This window comes from Aythya marila (genome assembly GCF_965140915.1).
Source record: "Aythya marila genome assembly, chromosome: 11".
Classification (NCBI taxonomy): Eukaryota; Metazoa; Chordata; class Aves; order Anseriformes; family Anatidae; genus Aythya; species Aythya marila.
Window position 1 is genome coordinate 18,091,631 of NC_139052.1, and position 24,700 is coordinate 18,116,330.

The following is a 24,700-nucleotide window of genomic DNA, read 5'->3' on the forward strand; positions in this document are numbered from 1 at the left end:
TCAGTCACGCAGCATATACAAAATATTAAATGGAAAAGAATTTAATATGAAATCCTGATTTTTAATAAAAGAGTGAGGTGTCTTTAGGTGGTAATGAAATCCATAATAGGTCAATATGGAAATGCTACTCCTATGCTCAAGTAGTTCATTCAGTGATGTACTAAGTAGTCTGACAAATATCCGACAGAAGAAATGACAACATGAATGTCTAGGGTACATGAGCAGAGAAGCCTGATGGAATTAATCTACCTTGCTCTACTCTCTACTGTTACTGTTGCTGGAGCTGCCACTTAAGAACAGAGGACTTCTGGAAGTCTCTTGACCTTTGAATATGCTCCCAATGACATGCTGAGCCGGAGGCCACAAGACAAAAGTGGGAAGTTTTATGCAGCAGTATATAACTTTACAGAACATTAAGTTGTCATTGCTGCTTTGATCAGTGATAGAGTATAGTTTGATAAAACTCAGATAAACGGCTTCAGGCTGTACCATCAAAACAATGCATTTTGTTCCTTTTAGTTTGGAAAATGTGTTTCTACAGTCTCTTAAAAAGTAGAATGTGCTTGTGATAACTGATTAGACCTGGCACACAGACCTAAATAATGAAGGTCAAATAAAATGATTTGGGTTTTTGTGTTTTGATTGTTTAAAAGCTTGGAATCAAGTTTTATGGGGAAGACTCACTGTGACACAGCTATATAGAGCAGGAAAAAAGCTTTGAAAGTGGTCAAGGTTACATTTGAATTCAGCGTTTATTCCATTTGTGGCATTTGCTTTGTGTGAGGTTATTGACTACATAACAGAGGAGGCGGACTGGAGGTTTTCTGGTTGGCTTTGGTCAGTTTTACTCCAGCGGAGTTGAATCTGAGATGTAGAAAAAGCAGACTACTAAGAATTTAATTCTGTAGGTATGTAACTCTGTGTTGTAGTCTTGCACTGAGTGTTTGAAGGTATTATGTATATAAATGCATTTGGAAATAGATTAAAAACTACCAAAACTAGTATTCGTAGTTCTTTGAATTTCATGCATTATCTACGTAGACCCCAAAGCTCTACAGATCATTGTTATTCCAATGATAGCTCCAGTACATCCTTTCCCGTCCCCCAAATTCTTTGTAGCATCTGATATTTTTCCTAAGTGAGGTGATATGAGGCTTCATTGCTAGGCTGGCTGGCTTTCTGTACAGTTGTCTCCAGTGCTGTGGAAAATGAATGTAGTCACCAAGGAGTATTATGATAGCGTGTTTGGATCTATCTTAAGATGTTGTGTTTTTTTTTTTTATTTGTTTTTGTGCTTGTTTTAAATCAAATCCAAAATTAATTGTTAGGATTGTTCAACTTGATTTTTGCATAAGGAGAAAAAAAAGCACATAAATATTTAAGTTACTGTAACTTTTTAAAATTATCATTCCCCTCCCTTCTTCCCTCAGCGTGCTGCATCTATGACAATACAGCTTCTGTGGAATTTGATACAAGGTTTTTTCCATGCCATGGCTGGCCACAGTCATGCTCAGAGCAGGAGACCTTAAGGTTAGCATGAGGTGGGTTCTTCTTGCACAATGTGTACGTTAGCCTGCCTTTACTTTGTGAGGGGAAGAATATGGGACTTTGAAAAAGTCTGTTCTGTTGGAGTGTCTGTTACTGGAAAAATTGTTTATTAGTGAGAGTCAACGTATTCCAAGAAATTAATCTGGAGCTGAATGATCAAGTTGTGCCTAATACCAGGCTAACTTCCTAAGTAAAGGAATTTCAGAAGTTGATTTGTAACTCATGTCAGCACTAAATTCTTCTGCTGATGACTGATACTAAAGATCTGACTTTATTGATTGCCTGGTTCAAGACATATGTGATGTATATGAAGTTCCCTTCAGAAACTTCATAACAGATGCTCTTAAAAATACTTTTAAGAGTCTGTCTTTTAGATCTGTTCAGTGAAACTGAACTTAAAGGGGTTTTTAAGGTGCTTGGGGCCTGTCTTTCAAACATTTGCCAATAGCCATTCACAGGGGTGAAGACAGATGTGTATTGACAAGGCTGTGACTTAACCTCCAAAATTTTGAGAACTGGATGTATGCTGAGAAGGATGTTTTATATACAAACAGTGTGTGTGTTTTTGTAGAAAGAAAACTTCTTTAATACACACAGTATGTTCAATGGCATTTAGGCTTTCAGAGAACTTCAGCTCTGTACAGATATTAAATTGTGGGTCTTTTTTCCTCTGAATTATTTCATTGCTTTGTAAGTGTGAGAAAAAGGATATGGTAACAGTAACAGGTTGGTGAAGTGCAGGTTGACATGAGAAGTGTCGTATTGCTTTCAGTGTAGGACACTGCCAGAGGGCTCTGACTTAGTTTTGCTGCTCTGACCTACTGCAGGAGGATCCTAAGCAAAGGCCAAGTGAGCCGTACAAGCATAACCAGCTTCTCAGTAGGATTATGCCCATGCTAACTGTCTCTGCCAGCATGGTTTATAAATAAGCAGCGAAAAACTGTACTTTGTTGTATCCTTCACCACTGTAAGATTAGTGGAAGTTCAAACAGCATGCATCTGCTGTGACAGCACATGGCTGAGGCTTGCTCACAAAATTCAGTAGCTGTTAGTTCAGAAAATGAAATTGTTGCAGTCATTTGCTGCTCATGTTTCATGTAAAACCTCTTACTAATTTGAAAGAAATGGAGATGATGTTGTAAGAAGTAAACATTTGTGACTTAAAAAATAGCTCTCAACCCTAGTTTTAGTCGTTTTTATAGGGTTGGATGCTAAAAGTATAAAGGCTTAAAAGTCTAAAGGGAAAAAGAATAAGTTTAATATTAAAGTTCTCTATGAATGTAGCTTTCTCTCGTTGATTCTGTGTTGTTTTTTTTTTTGTTTTTTTTTTTACATACTTTAGGGACAGTGATGAGCTATATTAACGGGTAGTTGATTTTATGTGCGCATTAAGCGAATGCAATTCACTGGTAGGCTGTGAGTGGTCAGGGAAGCTTGGAGAAAAAAGCAATTCAGTCTTTGGAACTGAATAAACCCAAACTATTAGTGCTGTGTAATAGAAGAATTTTAGAGTGTATCTGTTTTCATGTTGATCTTGCTGGCCAAATGTTGTATATGTACCGTTGTGGGAAAGTTAAATGAAAATACTACTTATTATCAATATCTTTGTTCTTACTCAGCTAGTCTATTAAATAAATGGAAGCAAAATAAAACGCGTCATTTAAAGGAATCAATTGTAAATGGGAAAAGCCTTTAAAGAGAATGTGTATAACTGGAGGTATTATGTAAGATTGACTTTACTGTGGTTCATGTCACACATGCAAAGTTTGATACCTGTATTTGTGTTAACTTAATTTTATTGCCCTAACATTTAAAATAAAGGGCTGTGTTTAACTTAGCATTGTCCTAATCTGCATTACATTGCCATCCTTTATGGAAGGCTTTTATACAGAACAACTGCAAGTATACTCTGGTTGGTAATTATTTAATGTTTGAGAGCTTTATGGACTAGGACTACTTATTTGTGTAGCTAAGGTAGTGCAATTGGGAATGACTGAGCGTGGGGCTATTTGGAGTGTAATTGCAAGCCTTGTCTATTTTGTGCTGCTGTGCAATGCCTAGCAGTGCGATCTTTCACTGATTAAAATAAGGCTTGCAATTTCTCTCATCATTTTGAAAATCAGAACATGTCTATCTTTGTCGTTGAATGTCTCGTTTGGTACCCATCAGCCCATCAAATTATTAGTAGTGTGTCCATACCTTTTTCCCTGTAGCAGCTCTCCTGCCTGCCCATGTCTGCCAGTCTGCGAGGTAGCCTCAGAGCTGGAGGAACAGGAGAAGCTGCTACTATACAAGGGCTTCAGAATCCAGAGTTGTCCTGTAAGACAATTGCACCTCTATTACAGCAGGACTTCCCTGTGGATGTGTAGCCAGTCCCTCTCCTATAATGACTGTTGCAATTTGCAGTAAGTGCTCTCTTGTTGAAGTTTCTGCTGTGAAGTGGACTGGAAGAACTCTGGTTTGCATGGGAGTCGAGTAAAGGCAATCCCATCCATTACTATTCCTTCGAAAAACAAATTTGGTGACTTCTCTGCTGTAATAGTGGTTACAGACTGAAGAACTTCCTTTGATTCTTTTCCTTTCCCTCTTCCCAGTCAGGTTCATTTTTTGTTGTTATGGAGACTAAGGTTTACTTTTGTGGAAGAGGCTGCTGTGGCATCTCCCAAGAGTAAGATAAAGGAGTGGGCACAATTCAATTTGATACAACCTGATAGTTTTCCACTGAAAGATGAAAATTTAACCTGGACCTGCTGCTTTTGTTATGCATTTAGCTCTTTCCTGGAGGGGGGTGGTGAAAAAACACAACCTTAGGAAAAGGAAAGATGTCTGTGTTCAGATGGTTGGAAACGGGTGATAGCAACGGTCACAACAGATAGGTCTTTGGATTATTTAGACACTGAAGTACTAACAGGTCAGGCTCTACTATACTCTCCTCAGAGACGCCAGTCCGTTGTCTTGAAGTTTTTCCTCTGAAGAAGAAGAACGGAAAAAGCTGTCATGGAATTTATGGCTAGGACTGGTCTGTCTCTGTGGCTTCCTGAACTATCCTTAATCCCTCTCCTTAATCTCTTTAGGATGCACATTTGGTTTCCTTGTCTTTAGGTGATCGCTGGTTTGTTGTGCATAATCAAAGCATGTTACTGAAGTAGCCATCTCTATCTGGACAGCATCTCAGTTGAAATCATTAGCTCTTCATTTTATTCACTAAGTCCTCCTGGAAAGCATTTCTTCCCTCTTTCAGTGTATTGACCTTAGTACACAGTGAGTTGTAGATGATGTACACCAATAAAGATAAGGCAGAAACAATACAAGCATAACGGATCTCATGCTTTATTCATAGCAAATTTGTTTATGTTCATACCACCAGGGAAAACAGCTTACCCACCAAGGTAGTAAACAGCTGTTCCTGCAAGGGAAGACAAAAGAAAAAAAAAAAATAAAAATAAAAAAAAAAATCACTTCCTAAATGGGACTTTGTTTGTAAGGAGCTAGCAGAATTTTTTGTGTAGTGTACTTGACCAAGTACCATTCTCTTGTTGCTCTGTCAGCTCCTCTGGCCAAAATTTGGCAAAAAGGTTAGTAAAATAACTTTGCATTTCTTACTTGTTTGTGTAAGACCAGTACTTTGCTGTGGGGTAGTAAAGTACTAGGTAGAGTACACTAGCACAAAATAGGGTGTTTTCTGAGGAAGAGGGCAAGCTGATCATTTCATGGCCTTGGGTTACCTTTGTGCATAAACAACTTTTTTTTTCTTCTGTTATTTTGGATAGCTTGTTATTCATTGCTCTAAACCTTTTTCCTTCCTTATCCCTCTTGCCCTGTTGACCATCCTTTTCCACTCTTCTCATGTTAATTTCTGGTAATTTTATTGTCTGATTAATTTAACTTATTGACACTATCAAATTATGAAATAAAACAGAATTCCTAACCTGCTTGTAACCTTGCATAAGTCGAAGTTTAAGAATAACAGTTTAAAAATAATGTTGTCTTATATAAGGAGACTTGGTGAGGCATCTGTTATAAAGAATTTGAGCGTATGCGTAGACCTCGCTCTTGTAGCTGCTTCCGTTGGCATCGTGCTGAATCCTAACAGTATGTCTCCTCTAGTCATTTACTGCCTCAGAGGATTTGTCTTTGCTGGAGAATTGATTCACTTGTGTGGGTGATTTCCTGCTGAGGTTCACAGAGACCTGCGTAGGCTTAGGTGTGATGCCTGCACGTCGAGGGAGTTGCAGGAGGCAGCCTAATAACCACCCTGAGCTGGGTGCTCTGCCTGCTGCTGCACTGCTGATGCTGAGGAGAGCTTGTGAAATCGAGAAGGTGGCCAGTTGAAGTTTAATTGTGGTATAAGGTGGGGACCTTTCGAATGGTTTGACTGAAAGACACCCTCATGCTTCAAGTCTCTTTTCAGCCATTTTGCTGAATGAAAGTTAATGGTTTGTAAGATTGGACTGTGAAATGCCACTCTTCTCACCTTTGCTGGTGAACAACGGTACAAAATAAGGTTCGGTACTACATTGGCATTTACTCTGATGTTTATCAGTGACGTTTTGGATAAAAGATGATATGTGGCTATGTTTAGTCAAAGTATGTATTTTTTGCTTTGTTTTGAGTTGTCTGGTGCTGAAACATTTCTGAGAATGTTAGTATTGTTTATGGCTGAGGTAAGCGAAACTCACAATTGGGCACATCTTTGAGGCATTACTTACATGACTGTCTTCATTCACAAAGACCATCCTGCCCCAGAAAATCTTTTCTTCTTTCCAGTCAGGATGTTTGTATGAAATGGAACTTAAAGTTTTTCTTAAAAGTGATGGATTTCAGTTTGATCAGCTCAGTCAGCTGGGATAGAGGTTTGTTGCCATATAATTTTTATGGGTTTGAATGCATATTCAGCACCTTGTTTAAAAAACAGGTTATTGATGAAATAGTTGCTGCACTATCCCAACACATCTTCCAGTTCCTCTGTTTTGTTTTTTTTGAACTACAGAGCAAATAGCCTGCATCAGTAAAAGACAGGAGGAATAAATTGTGTTCAGGTTTGTTAGGCATGAGGAAACAACATGTCTCGTACTTCTTAAGTTCTCTCATTAAAGATACAGTAAAAGCTCTTCATACAGCAGCATCAAAATGTATATGTGGTTATTTTTGCCTCCCCCCTTTTCCATCTTTAATGATCCCAATTTTTGGTTATGGTCAAACTTCTTTGTTTCAAGATGGCACAGGTCTATCATAAGCACCAGCTAGTGCAAGAGGATTTCATTTTCATAGGCTGTGAAATGTGAGCTACTTGGTAGGACAGTTAATGTAATATATAATAGTCTATTTAATTTGTCTTAACCATCTTAAAAACTCTTTAAGTTCTCCTGAGACATCCCAGAGTGGATCTAAAATACCCTTTCCCTCAAGCTCTTAGTAATTTAAACTTAACCTTGTGTTTCCTGTCCCATACAGTTTTAAAGTGATAATAGAAACACACTTAAAATTAACAGGCATGCATAGAGACTTGCATTTTTTTTTCAGATGGAACTGGTAATAAGCTTTGGAAGTATGAAAGACTTGAGACATCTTCCACTCTCCATTGTACGGTCTGACAGGAAAATGCATCTTGTATTGAGGTTCATGAAAGGTGATGAAAATAAGTTGTTTTTTTTTTTTTTTTTTTTTTTTTTTGTTGGTTTGTATGAAGGATGGTAGCCACTCTTAGCACCTCGTATTTCTTTTCTGAGACAATCCACCACTTTGTTTGGAACACAGGACACAAAGGGATCGCTGCGTGCATGAAATCCAGTGCTTCATGTTTGCAGCCAGTCCTCCCTGTGCTCCATTTCGTAAGGATCTGTAAGAATGTGTCCCCCTGGGTACCAAAAGCTGGGGAAAAAAAAAACTGAGTATGTGTAGTGAAGACTTTTATACAGAGCACTGCAGCTGTGGAACAGCAGCGTGCTGCTGGGGCTGCGGAGCGGGTGGCAGATGAGAGAGGATCGCCTCGTGTTAGGCTCCTTTGTAGCAGCGTGCCAGATGGGAATGTTCGTATGGTAATAGCAAGGCCATGGCTGCTAACAGTGCAAAGGTGTATTAACGTACTTCCTTGCTCCGAAGAAAACGCTGGCTCTATCTAGAAAGTGTCAGAGTTGCATTCTCTGCTGGCTCATGACCCTTAGGTGGTGACCAATGTACCCAGTCCCTCTCTTCTGTTGCTGTTTGAAGCAGGTATTTTTGTTCCATTTCAGGTCACTGAAGTCTAAAAGTCTTTGTTTTTCTTTCTGAATGGTAATTTGATTATCTATCACGTTAGCAATGCTTAAAATATTTGTCATCACCAAGCAAAACCCAACTATTACTTACCAAGGCAGAAAATGGATTTTTTTTTAAACAAAGTAGCTTCTCAAGGAGCACCGCCACTGGTAATATTTCTCCATCCCAATCATTTGCTATGAGATACGGTAGTCATGTGCTAACTAAGAAAATTCATCAGAGCAAGATAAGCCAGAATACCTTCATTTACATTTGAAAAGACCTGCGTTGCATTTTCATTCTGCTTCCTGCTCGTGTTCCCGGCACTGGTTACTCCTGGTTGCTCTTTGCCCTCACAGTAAGATGCTGACGAGCGCCGAGTTACGTTAACAGGGCTTCCTTCAGCACACGTTCTATGTTTGTTCTCCAGCCCTAGGCTACTGTCCCAGAAAATGTCTTATTCATTAAGAATACGTGTTCCTGAGCTTGCAGTTTTGATATATAACCCATTTTTACAGTTTTCTGTGATGGAAATTTTCTGAGCAGCTTCATTTCATTTTAGCAATGGATGTGGTAATTTTCAGTACTTTGTCTTTGTTCCCATGAGGTACGCTGTCTCTGTCCTCATACAAAGCATTATTCTTATAGGAAAAAGATGATGCAAAAAGCTAAATTAATATTTGGTCTGTTCTCCTAATTTCTACCCCTTGTTGACACCAGTTCTTGGTTTCTTGCTCTGCAGTTCTTATTGAGAAACCTTTTGTTTGTTCTTAATTTTCTCTGTGAGTTCCCATTTTCCTGGCCTCCTGGCAGTTTTCATTTAATTTCTGCAGTCTGACCTCTAAGTGGCAGCTCTTTGCTGATGAGTCCCTTTTTCCATTCCTTGTAGGTTCTCTGCTTTCTCTTAATATCCTGCTTTGAGGTGCATACTCATGCAGGTAGGTCTGTAGCCCTTTCCTCTCCTGTTTTTTCCTTTACTTGGATTGAAAGGCTCGGATAGTGTTTGATTTAAAGTAAATCCTTGCCTTCCATTCACTCCGATACAATTGTGTATGTGTTTCATATATCTTTGAATGAAGTTTTGGGTTATGGCCCATCAGGGAGAGGTGGGGTTGCTCTTGAAAAGTAAAGAAAACTGTTAGTTATTTTTGAGTTATGCAGCTGGTGAGGCCTATACCCTCAGAAGGTTAAACAAGTTTGAATTGCCTTTGGCAATTACTATATGTTGTATAATCTGGTTACTTCCAGATGGACTTTTTTCTTTGGATAAAACCATGGGAATTAATATTAAAAACTGGCATTTGAGCCACCTGAATCAGCTGGTTTTTTTCCTTTTGCCAGATATGGTAATATAAATACAGTCCATTTTGATAGAAGGTCAATGATTTTTGAAACTTCCTAGAGTTCCTTGAAAGATTCACCTGGGGGGAAGTGTGCTGATGTTTCTTCTCTCCTTGTGTTGAGAGACAAACCCATTTGGCAGCTTTTCTTTTGGAAATACGAACACGTAGGAGGACAGTTCGCTTGTCCCTTTCTCCAGGCTAGTGCAATGAACGCAAGGGCTGCTTTTCAGAGCTGCAGTTATCACTTCTGAGTCCTCCTATTATCAAGGATAAAAAGTGGAATTAATTACAGAAGTGCTGGCAGTTCTGGAATACAGTCTGAAGTATTCGTATGTACGTTGGTGTCGCTGAAATCACGTTCAGAAGGCTGTAGGCAGGACATTGGCTATAAGCCTGCGCACAAGTTGCTGTGAGGTAAGGCAGTATGTGAATTTACAGGCTGTCAGCTACTTGGTGTAGAAGTACCCCACGAGCACATTTGTACCAGATGGCCAAGCCACAGAATTGCCCAACTGTGTGTGAAGGCAGCAATGTGTGCAGATGGACACAGCTGAAACACTCGGGTCCAAGAATCGGCGCTTGGCCTTGGCCTGCCTCCACGTGTGTGCCTCGCTCCAGGTTAGGAGTTAGAATCATAGAATCATAGAATATCCTGAGTTGGAAGGGACCCTTAAGGATCATCAAGTCCAACTCTTGACACCGCACAGGTCTACCCAAAAGTTCAGACCATGTGCCTAAGTTCACAGTCCAATCTCTTCTTAAATTCAGACAGGCTCGGTGCAGTGACCACTTCCCTGGGGAGCCTGTTCCAGTGTGAGTTGAGCGGAGATATGGAGAGTTTGAGCCTGATGTCAAATTGGGGGTCAGCTCACTGCCTTGTTGGTTTGGATAGGCGTCAAGTTAATACTAGAGCTAATATCAATTTCTAAATTACACACTTATGAACTTCACTCAAATGTAATCGCAGCTCCTGCATGTAGTTTAATGGCAACGTATAATGCTTGTCTCTTTCTTATCCATTTAAAAAACCCATCTCTGAATAACAGTCCCTTCCCTGGTGGCTCTTGTTATTCAGGTATAGCCTTTTTTTTTTTTTTTTCTGGGTCTAACTAAACTTTCCAAAGCCCACCCCTCATAGATGTCTTGGTGCTTGATGAGGTGATGGCAAGAGAGGTTTGTAGGCTTTTCACCCTTTGTCAGGTAAAGCATCCTTCAGTATTTCTTGAGAGATTTTTTAAAGCATAAATAATAGTGTTTAGTGACTAAAAGCTTGAGAAGCTTATTAATGGACTGTTTATGTTTTCTGTTATTCCTCTTTATTGTTTTCCTTTGCTTTAATGAGATGGAAACTAATTTAGTGTCATTAAGTAAGTATCTGAGCATGTTCCTACAAATGAGCTTTCAGCGCTCTGGTGGGAGACCAGGGAGTTGGGTCTTTAATCTGACGGCACTTTAAGTGGTTTGGTTTACTTTTTAACTTCATCAGGGGTTGGTGGGTGTTTTTCTAACATATGGCACTATGTGTTGAGAGTGGATGTTTACATCTGGTCTGCATTGGAAGATTAAGGTAGAGAGGATGAAGTTTTGGACAAGTATGTGTTTTTTGGATGAAGGATAAAGTGAGAATACTTCTATTTCCTCTTAGATTTGAAACATATCATTCTAGCAATGCCTTTGAAACTCTGCCAGCTTTGCCAACCGTAACATTTATGGGATTTTGGACCTAAACTGAATTAGAAAACTGTTTTTAGTGGCAGAGAGAAAGGTTAGTGTATGAAAATAGCTAGGCCTATTATTGACTGCATGTGGTCAGTGGTTTGGCTAGATGTAGGTGGCTCTCTTCCTGTCACTGTTTTAAAGCATATGGCTTTGTTTGTGATGAATATAAAGTGCTCTAAAATGCTCTAAAAACTAGACTGTCCTACTGCAGTTCTTTTGCACAGTAGTCATTTGCTGTTTAGAAGTGCTTGTCTTGCTTTTGCCATTCATTTTCACTCTTGTAATAAAGAAAACTTTTCAGAAAGCTTATGATTGCTGTTAACGTAGAAACTAAGAGGTTTGAAAAATGTGGTGGTTATGTATAGCTGCTGCTTCTGTCAGTGTTTCATAAAAGGATGTGTGTACTGTGTTGGTGATTCTTTATTCTAGTTAATGCCGAGATCTGTGGTGTGTAGCAGCTCCTTTTAAATGCACACACCAACTTTAATGATTACTTTTCTGAAAATCTTTAATATTATAATTTCCCTTTTCTTCTGTTTCCAGTCCTAAAAGTATCATTTAAAGAATTTTTTCCCACCGTTAACTTCAGATATGCCATTTCTCTTTTTCCCATTGCATAAATGACAAATATACCTGAAAATGCACCTTGAAAATAACCTGGCATTTGGTTAACTTCTTAGGGTGTACTATTAAAGATGTTCAGGGATGCTACCAGAGCGCAGGGAGCAGTGGATTTTCTAGCTCCTGCTGTGGAGAGAGCTTCAGGGCACAGTAGGTTCTGGTTAGCTTTACCTCAAGTAGTGCTGCCCTATTTATTACTTTAAAATAAATAAAATAGGTGATAGATCTGTAAATTGTGCAAATTGTGTGGACTGTGGATTGTGTAGATTACATGGTGTTGCCAATCTAGAAAATTCTGGGGCACTGTTTAGCAGCTATCAGTTGGAAGAGCTGGCTTCATTCAGCTAAGGGCAAAGTCACGTGGATCCCGCAGGATGCTGTGAGTTACCATGAGAATGGGGGGCACTGAGAGCTCCCTAAGTCGGCTCCCTTGCTGGGAATTATTGGCAAACTAAGCCAAACTGCTTAGCATTTCCCCATGTTTGGGGGAAAATAATTTATAGAGTTACCTAATTCATACAGTAATTGTAAGAGAATATGCAAACGATGAGCTGATGTGTAGAGCTTCTTAATATTTTTGTCAGTTGGTCCTTAAAGAAGCACATCCTGGTTCCAAAGGCCAGATGCAAGGAAATCACCCATAGCAAGGGTGGCTGCTTGTTTGACTGCATCTTGCTGACTTGGAAGAACGTTGTTTGTTACCTGCAGGAGAAGTTGTACAATGCTTCTGCTCTTAAAATTGTGAATGTTGACTAGATTTTTAAAAGGTTAAGAGAAAAATCTCTAGAAGCTGTAGTAATTGCAACTATAGTTTATAGCTTACTGTAATAGACTCTAACATGATCTGACATAATTTACAGTTTATGAAGAAATCTGTTCTCTAAATTCAACTAGATTTTCTGAACTGTATTATGAAGACAGCTGTTGTTCCTAAGCATGCTTGGTGAAGTGTTGTCACTTACAGATGCATGCTTATCACTTCCTGCTAAGTGTCACTGCGAGAGAGCCTTAAGTAAGGTGTATATCAGAGTTGCATCCTCAAATGTTAAAGATGTATACATTGTATATGTATATGGTCATGCAAAATACTCTCAGTAACAGCAAGCTATGTAGTGTGATTTTACTTTTTTCCTGCTTATTTTGACTTAGACCCAGGGAACTGCTTGATGTTGTTCGTAGTAATAAACACAGTTCAGCAATGCACTGTGTGTATAAATATACTGCCTAACCGATAACTGTTGCCTGTCAAAAAGATTTGAAATAAGATGGTGATGGAGATTATGAGTTTCAGTTCAGAATAGACTGATAGAAGTGTATCTTGAGAGAAACAGGACAGCTAACTGCTGACTTTTGTTTCTGATTCAAGTGATTTTTTTTTTTCTGGTCCTATTTATGAAAATAGTTATATTAATGTATGTCAATGCTTCCTTTTTGGTTGTAGAGGTTGGAGACCTGAGAGAGCTGCAAACACTGGACATCTCAACCAATCGTTTGATAACGTTACCGGAAAGGCTGCATATGTGCCTTTCGCTGCAGTACTTGACTGCAGACCGCAACCACCTGTGGTATGTTCCGCGCCACCTGTGCCAGCTACCAAGCCTCAATGAGCTTTCCATGGCTGGAAACCGCCTTGCATTTCTGCCCCTCGGTGAGTCACTGCCTTTGCTGAGCTGGGGTGTTGGTCAGAAAAAAAGCAGGGAAACAAGCTTGCCTTCCCTCAAAAAAACATAGCAACAAATTTTCATCCATGCTAGCCCCTACCAACTCTGTTTATGGAGTTGTTACAGTGATCACGTTGTTAGAAAATAATGTCAATACATGAAAAAAAAATAAAAATAAAAAAATAAAGGTTGAGGTTTCATGTCTGTTTTAAAGCCATAGGTCAGCTATCAAATTTGCTTTATTTTTAGCTAACTGAGGGGGAAAAAAGTTTAAATGATGTCGTGTTTAAATATAGTACTATGTAATCTGAGTTCCACCACTTTGGGTAATGACCTGTTTCAGTCTGCTGGATCTGATGGTTTAACGAAGATTCTTCAGCTGGGGTTTGGAACTTGCTGTGGAGTCCTAGTAAATCCGTAGAAATTATTTTTCATCATTAGGAATTTCAGTACTGCATAATCTAGCTAAGGCTTAATTTGCGTGCAGGCATCCATGAAAACTTCTCCAGCAGGAGGACAAGAAAAAATTTACCTCCTTTTCAACCCTGTAGCAGTTTGGATGTGGATAACAGGAGGCGCAGTGAGCGAGTGGCATTCCATTGTGGGAAGTAGTTGTGATTTTAGTGCGAGTGGACTGTATAGTCTGCCTTTGAAAAGCAACTCATCTTCAACGTGTTTGTTACTCCTTAGCCCTGCTGAGGAGCTAATCTCTGCTGAAATACAGAAATGTATGCAGATTTGTCATGCCATTTGAATAGCCACTAATACTTTCTCTAGAATGCGCTCAGAGTTAGGCTAATTAGGTGCAGATGAAGCTACAATAATTACATGGAAAAGAAGCTTAAAATTGAGGTGGCAAAAAATGGGATGATTTCATTTCTAAATTAATTAACTGCATAGGTTAAACTTTATTTTTTAATTATTAGTGATTTAGTGATTAAAGCAGTTGATGGTAGTCCCAATAATTTTAGCACCTCAGTTTATTTGCACTGACAAGTAAGTGCAAATAATGTCTCCAGACATAGTGTTTCAGTTATGTCCCAACATATGTCATTATAGAAATGAGAAAACAAGTTCCAGGATGCATCGGCCAGATTTCACAGTACGATCGAAGAGTAGCTAGCCCTATTTTGGCAAATGTTCTTAACTACATTTCATGAGCAAGAGAAGCTGAATATTTTCAATTTTTAAAAATAAGATGCTGCTCAGTAGAAGAAAATATGAAATACTAAAGGGTAAAAGTTTCCTGTGCTTCTGCACTAGTAGCTTATCTGTGAGTGAGCTATGACCTGGATGAGCCACAGATCTGCTCAAGTGTTTTAAGTTCAAAAGGAGGAAATAAATCTGTAATATAATGACACACCTTCTTTTTTTTCTTTATTTTTAGACTCAAATTCAAAACATTCAAAAGGAACTTTTAAAATAATGGGAAACATCAAAGACAGTCAATTGACCTTGTTCAGTAGTTCTTAATAGTGACTCACTGGTGAACATTTGGAGATAATTTGCTATCTGTGAATATGAAACCGAATCGTAAATCCTAGAGTTCAGAGGGAAAGCAGCACAGTATAAATGTAAACGTTTAATCCTTTTTTTCTGAAGCATCAGAAAGCTTCAGAGTGGTCAAGATGTAATGAAATAAAGTAGAAGAGTGCATTGAAAAGCAAAAAGATGAAATCTGTCTTCTGCTGTATGGGAAAATATTTTGTTTGGAGTATTACTGATGTTAAGGCATAATTGTAGCATTATTTCTGATAGTTGCATGTGTTAGCTAATGTTTTTTTTTTCTGTGTATTTTTACATCTAACTTCTCTTTAATAGTGACAATGACTAAGGAGGTTGAGTAACAGTGAAAGGTACTGTGGAACCAAGTGATACTCAAGCGATAATTGTCAATTTTTTTAATTTAGGGAGTTGTGTAAGATGCCTGCTTTCCTATTCATCTCCAAACAGAATGTTATTTTTATTTTTTTTATTAGATGTGTTCACATCAGCAGCTATAGTCACGTTTGGAATGTATTCCTTAATGCTTTTTTAAGCATGGTTTACTTTTTTATATGGTGGTTGACATCCAAAGTGGCAAGGTACCCATTCTTCCCCATCTAAGTATGTCCCTTGTTGCTGCCTGGATGGCTCCTGTTATGTGTGATGGAAACCTATGTTTTCCTGTTCCCAGGCTGATAGGTGTTAGGTTTGTTCTGGCAATAGCACTGCAATTTCACTGCACTGCTGGAGAGGTACCAGGCAGTATTTTGACCTGTATGTTCTTTTAAATGGTAATATTTACCCTGCCCGAGTTGGAGGGCACATGCATCTAAAGAAAACAAGTTTAACATCTATCAGTTTTGCAAATCGCAATAAAAATACCTCAAGCCACTCTGACTTTCATAACTGGTACAAGCAGATGGGTAAACAACAATGAATTAGTCATTTGTTGTGCAGAATACACTTAATTTTGGGATGTGCCTGTATTGGAAAATAAGAGTTTATTTGAACATAAACTGAAATAGCCAGCAGCTGAACGAGTAAGTGTGTGGATCTGAACCTTTAGGCCTTCCTAATAAACTTCTAAAAATACCCAAATTAGGTGTGTAAGTTTAACTGGAAACTCCTGGCCAGCCCTCTGTGTTTCTTTTTCTTTTTCATTTTTGCTGTTATTGTCAGGGTGGAGGATGTGCCTTTCATGCTGTCCTAATAAATGCTCTTAAGAATTCTGCTCTTGAATGGCAGATGGAACTACTGATCGTTTTATATCAAACTACTCAGAATCAAAATTACCCTTTGATAGAAAGCTAGCTGGAAACTTTCACCATGAGCAAATGTTTCGGTGCCTGAAAGCAAATTCCTCTGCAAGCAGAAACTTGACTTTGATGACACTGCAAAAATAAAAATAATTTATGTAATAAAGTACAAATATAATTCAAACAGGCCATAAATTCTGAAGTATACTGGCAGTACAGGGGATATTATGACAGCAAATACTCAGTGTTATATCACTTTATTGAGGGTTCATGCGTACTTCTTGTTTAGAAAATGGGTCTAGTAATTATCAGTGCACAGTAAACAAAGGTCTTATTCTACCTCAGTATATGCTGCTTTTGTGTCCTTGCCCTCACAGTATGGTTAAAAGAGCATCAGAGCAGACACACAAGAGCTTTTGTTCCATCTTCAGCCATGTGGAATGCATATGCCAGGGCCCTGAGGTTAGGAGAAGAAAAAGAAAAAAAAGGAAAAAGAAGGAAAAAAAAAAATAGAATTGGGGTTTGTTCAGGACTCATGGCATTTGGTCATTTCTGGGAGAAAGGTCTTTGATCTGGAAGCCTGGAAGGAGGAAAGTGGAAATGTTTTAGACAGTACAGTGCTTGCAAAAGCCACATAAAAACGTTCTTTGTAGCTTTAGCCTTTTCAGAGATGGAGAGCTTCCTTATTTTACGAAGTTCTTAAGAAGTGTGTTTTTAGGGAATTTTCAACAATATTTGTTGACTGATAGAAGACAAAAATTAATGGGGATGGTATACAAAGAGCTTTTTAAAGTGATTTATTTAAATTTAAGCTTTATGCATAACGTTTGAAACTTGAAAAAAATCTTTAGGAGACTGGAAGATGCTTGGCTATTTAATGCAAAGAAACTATATCAAAGGAACATTTATAGTTACAGGCTATTTGGCTTTGGGAATTGCATTTTTCCTACTGAGATATTTTGTCTAACATCCAAAAATTTGCTTTAATTACCTAGGAAATGCAGTCAACTCAGAACTTAGAATCTAAACATAGCATAAGATAAAGACAGAGGGAAGAGATGAGATGCAGCCTACCCCTCCCCACCCCCAAATGCGTATGAAAAGAACAGCTTTAGGGCTTTTTTTGACTTGCCTGATTTCCAGCCCATTTGCATACATCTGTGTAGAAATGAAGAAGATGAGCCCTCTTAAAATTTTCTTCTATTCTCCAAATTAATGAGTTAAACACTATCACGTTCAAGCTACCCCAGCAACCCATAGTTTTCTGCTCTTCTTAGTCTGATTGCTTTCTGCAGCATGAGGCAATCTTCTTTCAGCTTTAGGTGTGCCGTGCACATGCTATTTACTTTTAATTTTATTGGCTAATTCTTTTCCACTGTTATAACATTTTACGGTGTTAGTGCCTCAGTATTGCAATATTTTTGTTCATGTAGGATAGTGATGTTTTTGTTTCATCTAAAAATATTCCAGAACTTCACTAAACTATTTTCAGCCCTGCAATACTGAGCCAAAATACCTCATCTTTTTTGAGGTGTTAGCTCTCAGCAATGCACAGCAGCATCTCACAGCAGTGCTGATCAGTCAGCAGAGATATTTGTGCTTGCTTCTTGGGGCAGGACAGTTGATGGATGCAGCAGATAGCTCTTCAAACTGGAATATCTTTGGGGACAGGGTCAAAGAAGAGTATGGTGGATGAAAACATCCTGTGATGTCTGGTGACTCTGGTCTGAATGAAGCCAGGGTCATGGTCCTTGAAGCCTGTGGCAAAACCTGTAGATTGTTGCAGAGTAAAGGCCTATATTAAAAGAAAAAATCATACTCAAGCCCTTGATGTTAATGTTTTTCGTTCAAAAGAGGAACCTATTAGTTTTCTGTTGGTATCAGTTCTTGTTCCTTATGGAAGATGTGATGCTGTGATTCCTTTGAAGCCCCCAGCATGTTTAAGGTCGTTGCTGCTTCCAGCTGCCATTCAAGTGGGTGACAGCTGAAGACATTGAGTATATTTTAGGATGGCCAAATGTTTGGGGAGATCACTTCAAATGTCGTTTGCTTTATCTGTGTTAAGTGGTGTCCAGAGCTCTGTGTACAAGTGAAACAGCTCAGTGTTAAAGAACGGGTTGTATTACCTGTGGCTATTGTAGGGAATGGTAAGAGATCACGATTCCAAACAGAATCGTCCTGTACCTAGGTGTCATGGAAAACATTTTAACTTTCATTCTGTTCTTGGATATGGGTACAAAAGGGGCAGAAGCTGTGTTCATTTCCTTGGTTATCCTCATCTTTGTGCCAATCAAGGTAATTGCCAATTGATAGAGATGGGAAGTCAGAACTAGCTGCTATTACTAGAGGCTTTCAGTGTTGCTGATTCACCAAATGCTTGTTTGTCTTGCCTATTTTCTATAGCATACTCATGAAACTTTAAGAAGTTGAGGCATACACATCTTTTCTTAATGCAATTTGTCTGGGTTGCAGCTATCTCCTCCAACACGGAGAGGCTTTCAGACATCGGTGCTTGGTTTTATTAAAGGCATATGTCTCTTCCTAACCTAGTATCTTGAATGGCATAGAAACGACGGATGAAATAGGCTGCCCAGATGATCCTACGTGTCAGCTTCCTTGACAGTTGAAATTCTTTTAGATTATTCTTTTTAGTTAGTTTGGTTTGTCTTAAAATGCCTCTTAACATGTTTTTCACTTCCTTTGATAGCAGACTGACCACATCTTGCAGATAAGCAAAATTTTTCCTTGAGAATTCCTAGAAACTTAATTTTTCCCCTTTACTTTTGCTCTATTTTCCCCCCACTTTAATTTTCTAAACAAAATAAAATCGCTCCATATCTACATGGTCATAACAGGAGTTATATTAACATATTTAATATATTAGCATATCTAAAGCATACCTTCGTGGACTAGAAATATGCTGTGCTTGCTTCTTTTGATTGCCAGCAATGAATATTTTAACAGAAATAATAAGCAGCACATGTTTGGATGTATTGGTTGTAGCCATGGCTTTTGCTGTGTAATATTCTGCAGTTTAATGGCTATGTATTTTCTTATGTTCTGTAACTTGACATAACACACAGACTTGTTTTGGAATGATCACTGGTTGTGTTTAGTTATAGCTAATATAATTAAATACGTATCTCTTCCTGGAGAAAAGAAACAGTGGGACAGAAGGCATTCCTGGTTATTTCTTTACCACTTTATGGATAGCAAAGCTGTGATTTCAGTGATGCAAGGCCTTGCATGATTTTCTCACAGTAGATTTGAAATGAGTTGTGTTTTTGCTTTTTCAAACTGATCTTAGAGTTCGTCAGTGTCAAAATCTAAGTTTTTGTAGTGGGATTTTCATGGCTACTGAAAAAGGGTTTTAATTTATTATGGATAAATTGAAAAACTGGTTAGAAATAGCATTGCAATTTACTAAAATAAGTTGCTGAAATGTTACAACTGGGATGTACTAATTTGTTTGCTTAACATTGAATCTGATTATTTATAATGACGGAGAATTGCCTTGCTTAGAGTTGCCATTGTCATTCCTTCTCTCCCTTACTTATTTTCTTGTTTTCTAAACCCAGATTTAGGTCGTTCTCGGGAGCTACAGTATGTTTACGTGGATAACAACATTCATCTCAAAGGCCTTCCATCCTATCTGTATAATAAAGTCATTGGTTGCAGCGGGTAGGTGTGAATTAATTCAAATGTTTTGCCTGTGTGTTCAGTTTAGAACTCCTCAGATATACGTGTCTGTGTGATAGAAACGATTTTTGTGATTGATTCAGAACTAAAGTTACTTTGAGGGGATTGCTGCAGCTGCTGGTTCTGTTTTACTTCTGCAGCAAATGTTCAGTTAATCGCTGACTTCATATTTTCATGTTGAGCCATAAGGGTCGGTGCAGTTACTCTGAAGGGATTTTCAGTGATAATGTAAGTCCTGAAGCTGAATACTAGCTGCATTGAAAGACGGCCAGAAAAGTAGGCTTCACAGAATCTCCATAGCTGAAGAAGGCACGAACTGTTTCTTTGTGTGTTGCAGCACCTATCTGTCTAGTTCATAAGTTCTCACATCTCTGTGAGCTTTGGGCCGTATCTTGGAATGTCACATGCAGCTTTGCTCATTTTTACATCCTGGTATCAGCTTCTTTTAAGTCTTGGTTACCTACTAACTAAAATAAGTAACGTTTTTGAGGAATTAGGGATTGACAGGTATATTTTTAAGTGTCCGTTTTTAAAAATATCTTAGGCTGTCTCATGTTTGTGGTTACGATGTGAGGAAAAAGTGTTCTGTCTAGGACAGTAGCTTAATTCTTTCTACACTGACACTGGCATAAATTAGGATCAGCACCACTGAAATGAATGGAGCCTTACTGGTATAAAACTGATCAGAGGAGGATTGTCCTCATTACCATCTAATTATAAATTTCTGGTATGCTCGCTCTCAGCAGATCTTGCATTAAATATAAATTCCCTCTTTACAGCTTGCGCTCTATTGCAATATGCGAGGTGCTGAGTCTTGGCATTTTAAGATTTCTTTTTTAATATTCACATGTCAGCTGGCTGTGTGATATATAAATACTTGCAGTTGTATGAAATGTCTGCAGTCTCAAACTTTTACTGACTTTGTTTTTCAGGATAAATAATTTCTAGCCTTTTGTTTTTTCAGGACTAACAGTCAATTGTAAAAATAAATAAAATTGACCTAACAGGTCATAGAACTGCATTGTTTGTGTCCAAACCACTATTGATAATGCAGAAAATGCTCCAACAAATATGGTCCAACTACCTGTCCACCTAGTTCAGGTGATTTCAAATAACCATATGGCTAATTTGTATGATGTTCTAATTCCTTACGTTATACTTACTCAAATTGTTTTTGTTTTTGTACTGATCTGTTGTCATTATTGAATTTCTACAAAATGTCTTTTTTTTATTTAAAAAAAAAAAAAAAGGGGGGGGGGAGTGCGGGAAGAGGCTGATGGTTAAGAAGATATTAACACTTCTACTTGCTCTCGCTGCTTGTACACTGCTGGTGAGGCTAGCTGCTAGCATCTCTGAAAGGTATTATAAATCTAGTGTAGAAGAAACCAAAGACGTTGCAGTTGCTACACTGAACGTCCTTTAGTGCTTCTGTGGAATGAAAAAATGTGATAATCCAAAATCTTTTTCTTGATACTAAAGAATTCAAAAAAATAAAATACTTGGATTTTCATTACATGAAATAGTATGCATGCCAATCAAATACTTGTCCTTGTTGTAAAACCTTCCTGAAATACCACAAATCATTTATGAGGAAAATTTTGAACATAAGTAAAGTACCCATGTGTAAGAAAAAAAGTTATTTGGTGATGTGCTGTGTGATGCTGTTAAAATCATGTAGTGATGGTCATTTGGAGCACTTCTGTGTTCCTTCCAAGAAAGCATTAGTAGCCAATCCAAGTTCTTACAGGTCAGGCAAAATATTTGAAGCTCTTGGCTTATGAACTGTCTGTTCATCCACTGGACAATTAAATCTGACATGTTGCTGTTACTAAAATAAAGTGAGATTTCTGAAAATAGAATATAAATTGCATTGTGTAAGTAATGAATCTCTGTCTGGGAATCCTGCAGTCAGACTGACTGAAAAAGTCTTTTATGTAAGAGGTGATGATCTCAGTACTCAAAATAAATTTTGATCTTATTTTTTTTTCAGATTGGATTTCATAGTTTGCTGTTAGGTGTCTGTCATTCTTGTTGAAAGCAGCCAATAAGTGGCCATAGCTTTCTTCCCTGCTGTGATTTATTCAACGAGGGTCTTCGGCAGCTCCGTTTATCCCAGTTGGATAGACCATCTCTCCACTCTTCTCTCTCACCTTTTAAACCTCAATGGACTTTGTTTTGTTTTGTTTTGTTTTTTTAATTTTTTGTTCTTGCACCCAGTATTACTTCAAAGTGTTGATTCTTTCCCTAATACATTCTGATTTAAGGATGTGTCTCTTAAATTATTCCTCTTGATGGTCTGTTCTACTTGTTGGCTTACATTTTAGTGTAATGGGAAGGCACAGTGGACTCCCTTTATGCAGAGTAAATCAAGAAGCCCAGTTCTGAGCTGTAGAAACTGTAGTGGGCTTAAGGGTTTGTCTTTTATCTAGGTTGGTGAGGGGTTGATAAGCTTGAAAATACAGTATTGGAGGTTTATCAGTTGCGGTAGCTAGTTGATTGGGTATGGATTGCTTGGGAATGAATTATTGGGATATTGGATCTTTGATTTCTAGATTATATCTTACCTGTTCATGGTTTGTGGGGAAGTACTAAACATTTAACAAGAGGCTTATTTACTTGCTGTTTGATGCTGCTCTTTGCTCGTTTCTCAAAGGTGTTTAATCAAAGGAGAGGTGATTGTTATCAGAGAAGTTCCATCAGATTGCTTTTGCATCTGATAAGGTTGAACATGGTTACCTCAGTTTTAGGTCCAATATCTGGGAAGGCTCACAAACTCGTGTTTGTTCCATTTGTTAGGACCGGCCCTAACAAGTTCCTCTTGGCTCCAAATTTAGGCTGTCATAATTTCAATTCCTTTGACTTCCACAGCCTTAGTAGAGTTTTCCTATGCATGTCTCTTTGGTATGATAACTTGCAACAGGGATCATGTGAAGAATTACTATTTTTAATACAGGCTAAGTTTCTTTACTTGAATCCAAATAACCTTCCTTTGTCTTACTATAATTTGGGAAGGATAAGGTTAATACTTCATAGGGGACCTTCACACTCTAGCTTAGGCTGTTGTGTTGTTTGTTTGTTTTTTTTTGTCATCTCCAAGGGAATTCCGTGGATAGTACAGAACCACCCAGTGGCACTTGAATCAGACTTGGTTGTGGCTGTAGCTTGCCTCATATTATAGTTCGGAGACTCATTATCATTCACCACTGATTGATCCAAGATATAGGAAACCAACTGTTATGTATGAAACTGCTCCCTTATGTAAAATGCTTACTAATAAATGTCATTCAGGTGCTAAATGAGGTTATGTGACTGCTTTTGGTAGTGCGCTTGGCTCACCTCCTTGGGATTGTGTTCTCATTTCTCTAGCTTTTGAATGTTAATTGATAAGACCTCCAAATGTCTAGTGACTAGCATGACACTGAAGGGGGTGACCTGTAGATGATGTGTCTGTATGTATTGCACTTCGCAATACGCCCTCGAAGGGTGCTGCACTGAAGAACGGTGTCCAGTGTGTTATGGGTTGGTCATGTGGGTTTCCCCCATGAAGTTAACTTCCTTATTTTTTCTTAATGACTTTTTAATGTCCTTGTGTTCTTCTAGGTGTGGTTCTCCAATTCAAGTTTCGGAGGTGAAACTGCTCTCCTTTTCATCGGGACAGTTAACTGTGTTCCTGCCAGCAGAGGTGAAATCTATAGGGACAGAAACAGATCATGTGTTGCCTTTGCAAGAACTGGCCATGAGGACCCTCTATAACACCTACTATGTGTATTTGAAAGGTATGGGTTTCTTCTTTATTCATATGCCTCATGGCTAGAAATGTTCAAGGCCAGGTTGGATGAGCTTTGAGCAACCTGGTCTAGTGAAGATACTCCTGCTCACAGACAGGGGCTTTGAACTACATGACTGTTGAAGTCCCTTCCAACCTAAACCATTCTGTGATTCTATGATCACAAAGAAAGTGGAAGTGCTTTTCTGGCAATGATAGGAACGTTTCAAATAGCTCTTTAAAGAGATGGACAGAGATTAATGTTTTAAATGATTTATTTAATCAAATTATTTTTGAAATGCTGTATTACAACAAACATATTGAATATCAAAAACAGAAATCCCAAGACTATTTCTAAAGTAAAGCAGTGCTTTACAAATGCTTTCTTGAGAACTGTATAAAGAAGGACGCTTTTTGCAGGAGAAAATCCTAATGGAAATAGGAGATGAGAAATACAGTTCCTGAGGCAAGATTAGATGCATCAGCCAACAATGCAACTTCTTGCCAGGCAGCACACTCCTCAACTGGCAGGCTCGTTAAGCATAAGGCAAGAGAAATGCTAGCAGCCGTTGGCCATTTCAGTACAGTGTGACAGCTGAGCTGTTTTAGTTCTGCCCCACTTCAGACTCTGCTGTAAACTGGCCCTTGGCTTATCTGGTTCCACATCATGCAGTCACATGAGTTAGCAATATCTGGTAATATCTGTGGATTCAGGTTTTGTCAGATTTGGATGTATTAGGCATCTCCTCTGTTAGTGGCATCTTGGCAATATGTCGGATTTACAGGTGACAGTAGAAGGCAGAAGCGTGGAGAGTTAGAGTGGATATACTGAAGGGTTATGGTAAGGGGTCACTTACCTTGTGGCCACAGGAGGAAGTCTTAAGCGCTGAGCTACTGCTTTGCCAGGAAAAGCATATTTGCTGCTTGTATATGGAAAGGAAAAAGCTTCATGTTAAGGGGTGTGATAAACATACAAGTCTGTGATCATAGGAAGTGGCTCTGTTTTGTGTGGAAAGTATTACCTGATCTTCAGTACAATTTAATCGACCAGTCTGGGGTTGGTTTTTTTGTTTGTTTTTTTTTTTTTTATATTTGTGCTTTTAGAAGGGAGGTGAGAGGTTTTGAGCTGTTTAGTATCAGCATATCAGTTACCTGACAACTACACAATGATAGGTGCTCTTTCATTTTGATTTTCAAAGTTCTAGTCTTTGAAAAGGAATTTGAGAATATAAGGTACAAAGAAAGAAAGGTTCTTTGTCTTGTAACTACTTCACTCACCCAGTTGTGACTTTCAGTTTCTGGAGTCTGGCTTTGTGAGTGCTCTTCAAGACACTGATGAAGTTTGGTTTGGAATAGCAAAATAGG

The 24,700-nt window shown here is 38.4% G+C and overlaps 1 protein-coding gene across 4 annotated transcripts in view; it reads left to right on the forward strand.

The window, feature by feature from the left end:
• The window catches only part of LRRC28 (leucine rich repeat containing 28), a 57,283-nt gene that overhangs the window by 19,753 nt on the left and 12,830 nt on the right, over nucleotides 1–24,700 (forward strand). For 3 of the 4 annotated variants that reach the window (XM_082768992.1, XM_082768994.1, XM_082768993.1), the window contains 3 exons: nucleotides 12,910–13,116; nucleotides 19,449–19,551; nucleotides 23,170–23,345. In XM_082768992.1, the coding sequence (XP_082625118.1) occupies nucleotides 12,910–13,116; nucleotides 19,449–19,551; nucleotides 23,170–23,345 (486 nt within the window). Of the gene's footprint in view, nucleotides 1–8,699; nucleotides 8,724–12,909; nucleotides 13,117–19,448; nucleotides 19,552–23,169; nucleotides 23,346–24,700 lie in introns of those variants that run through there. The other variant, XM_082768995.1, reaches the window with a different exon arrangement.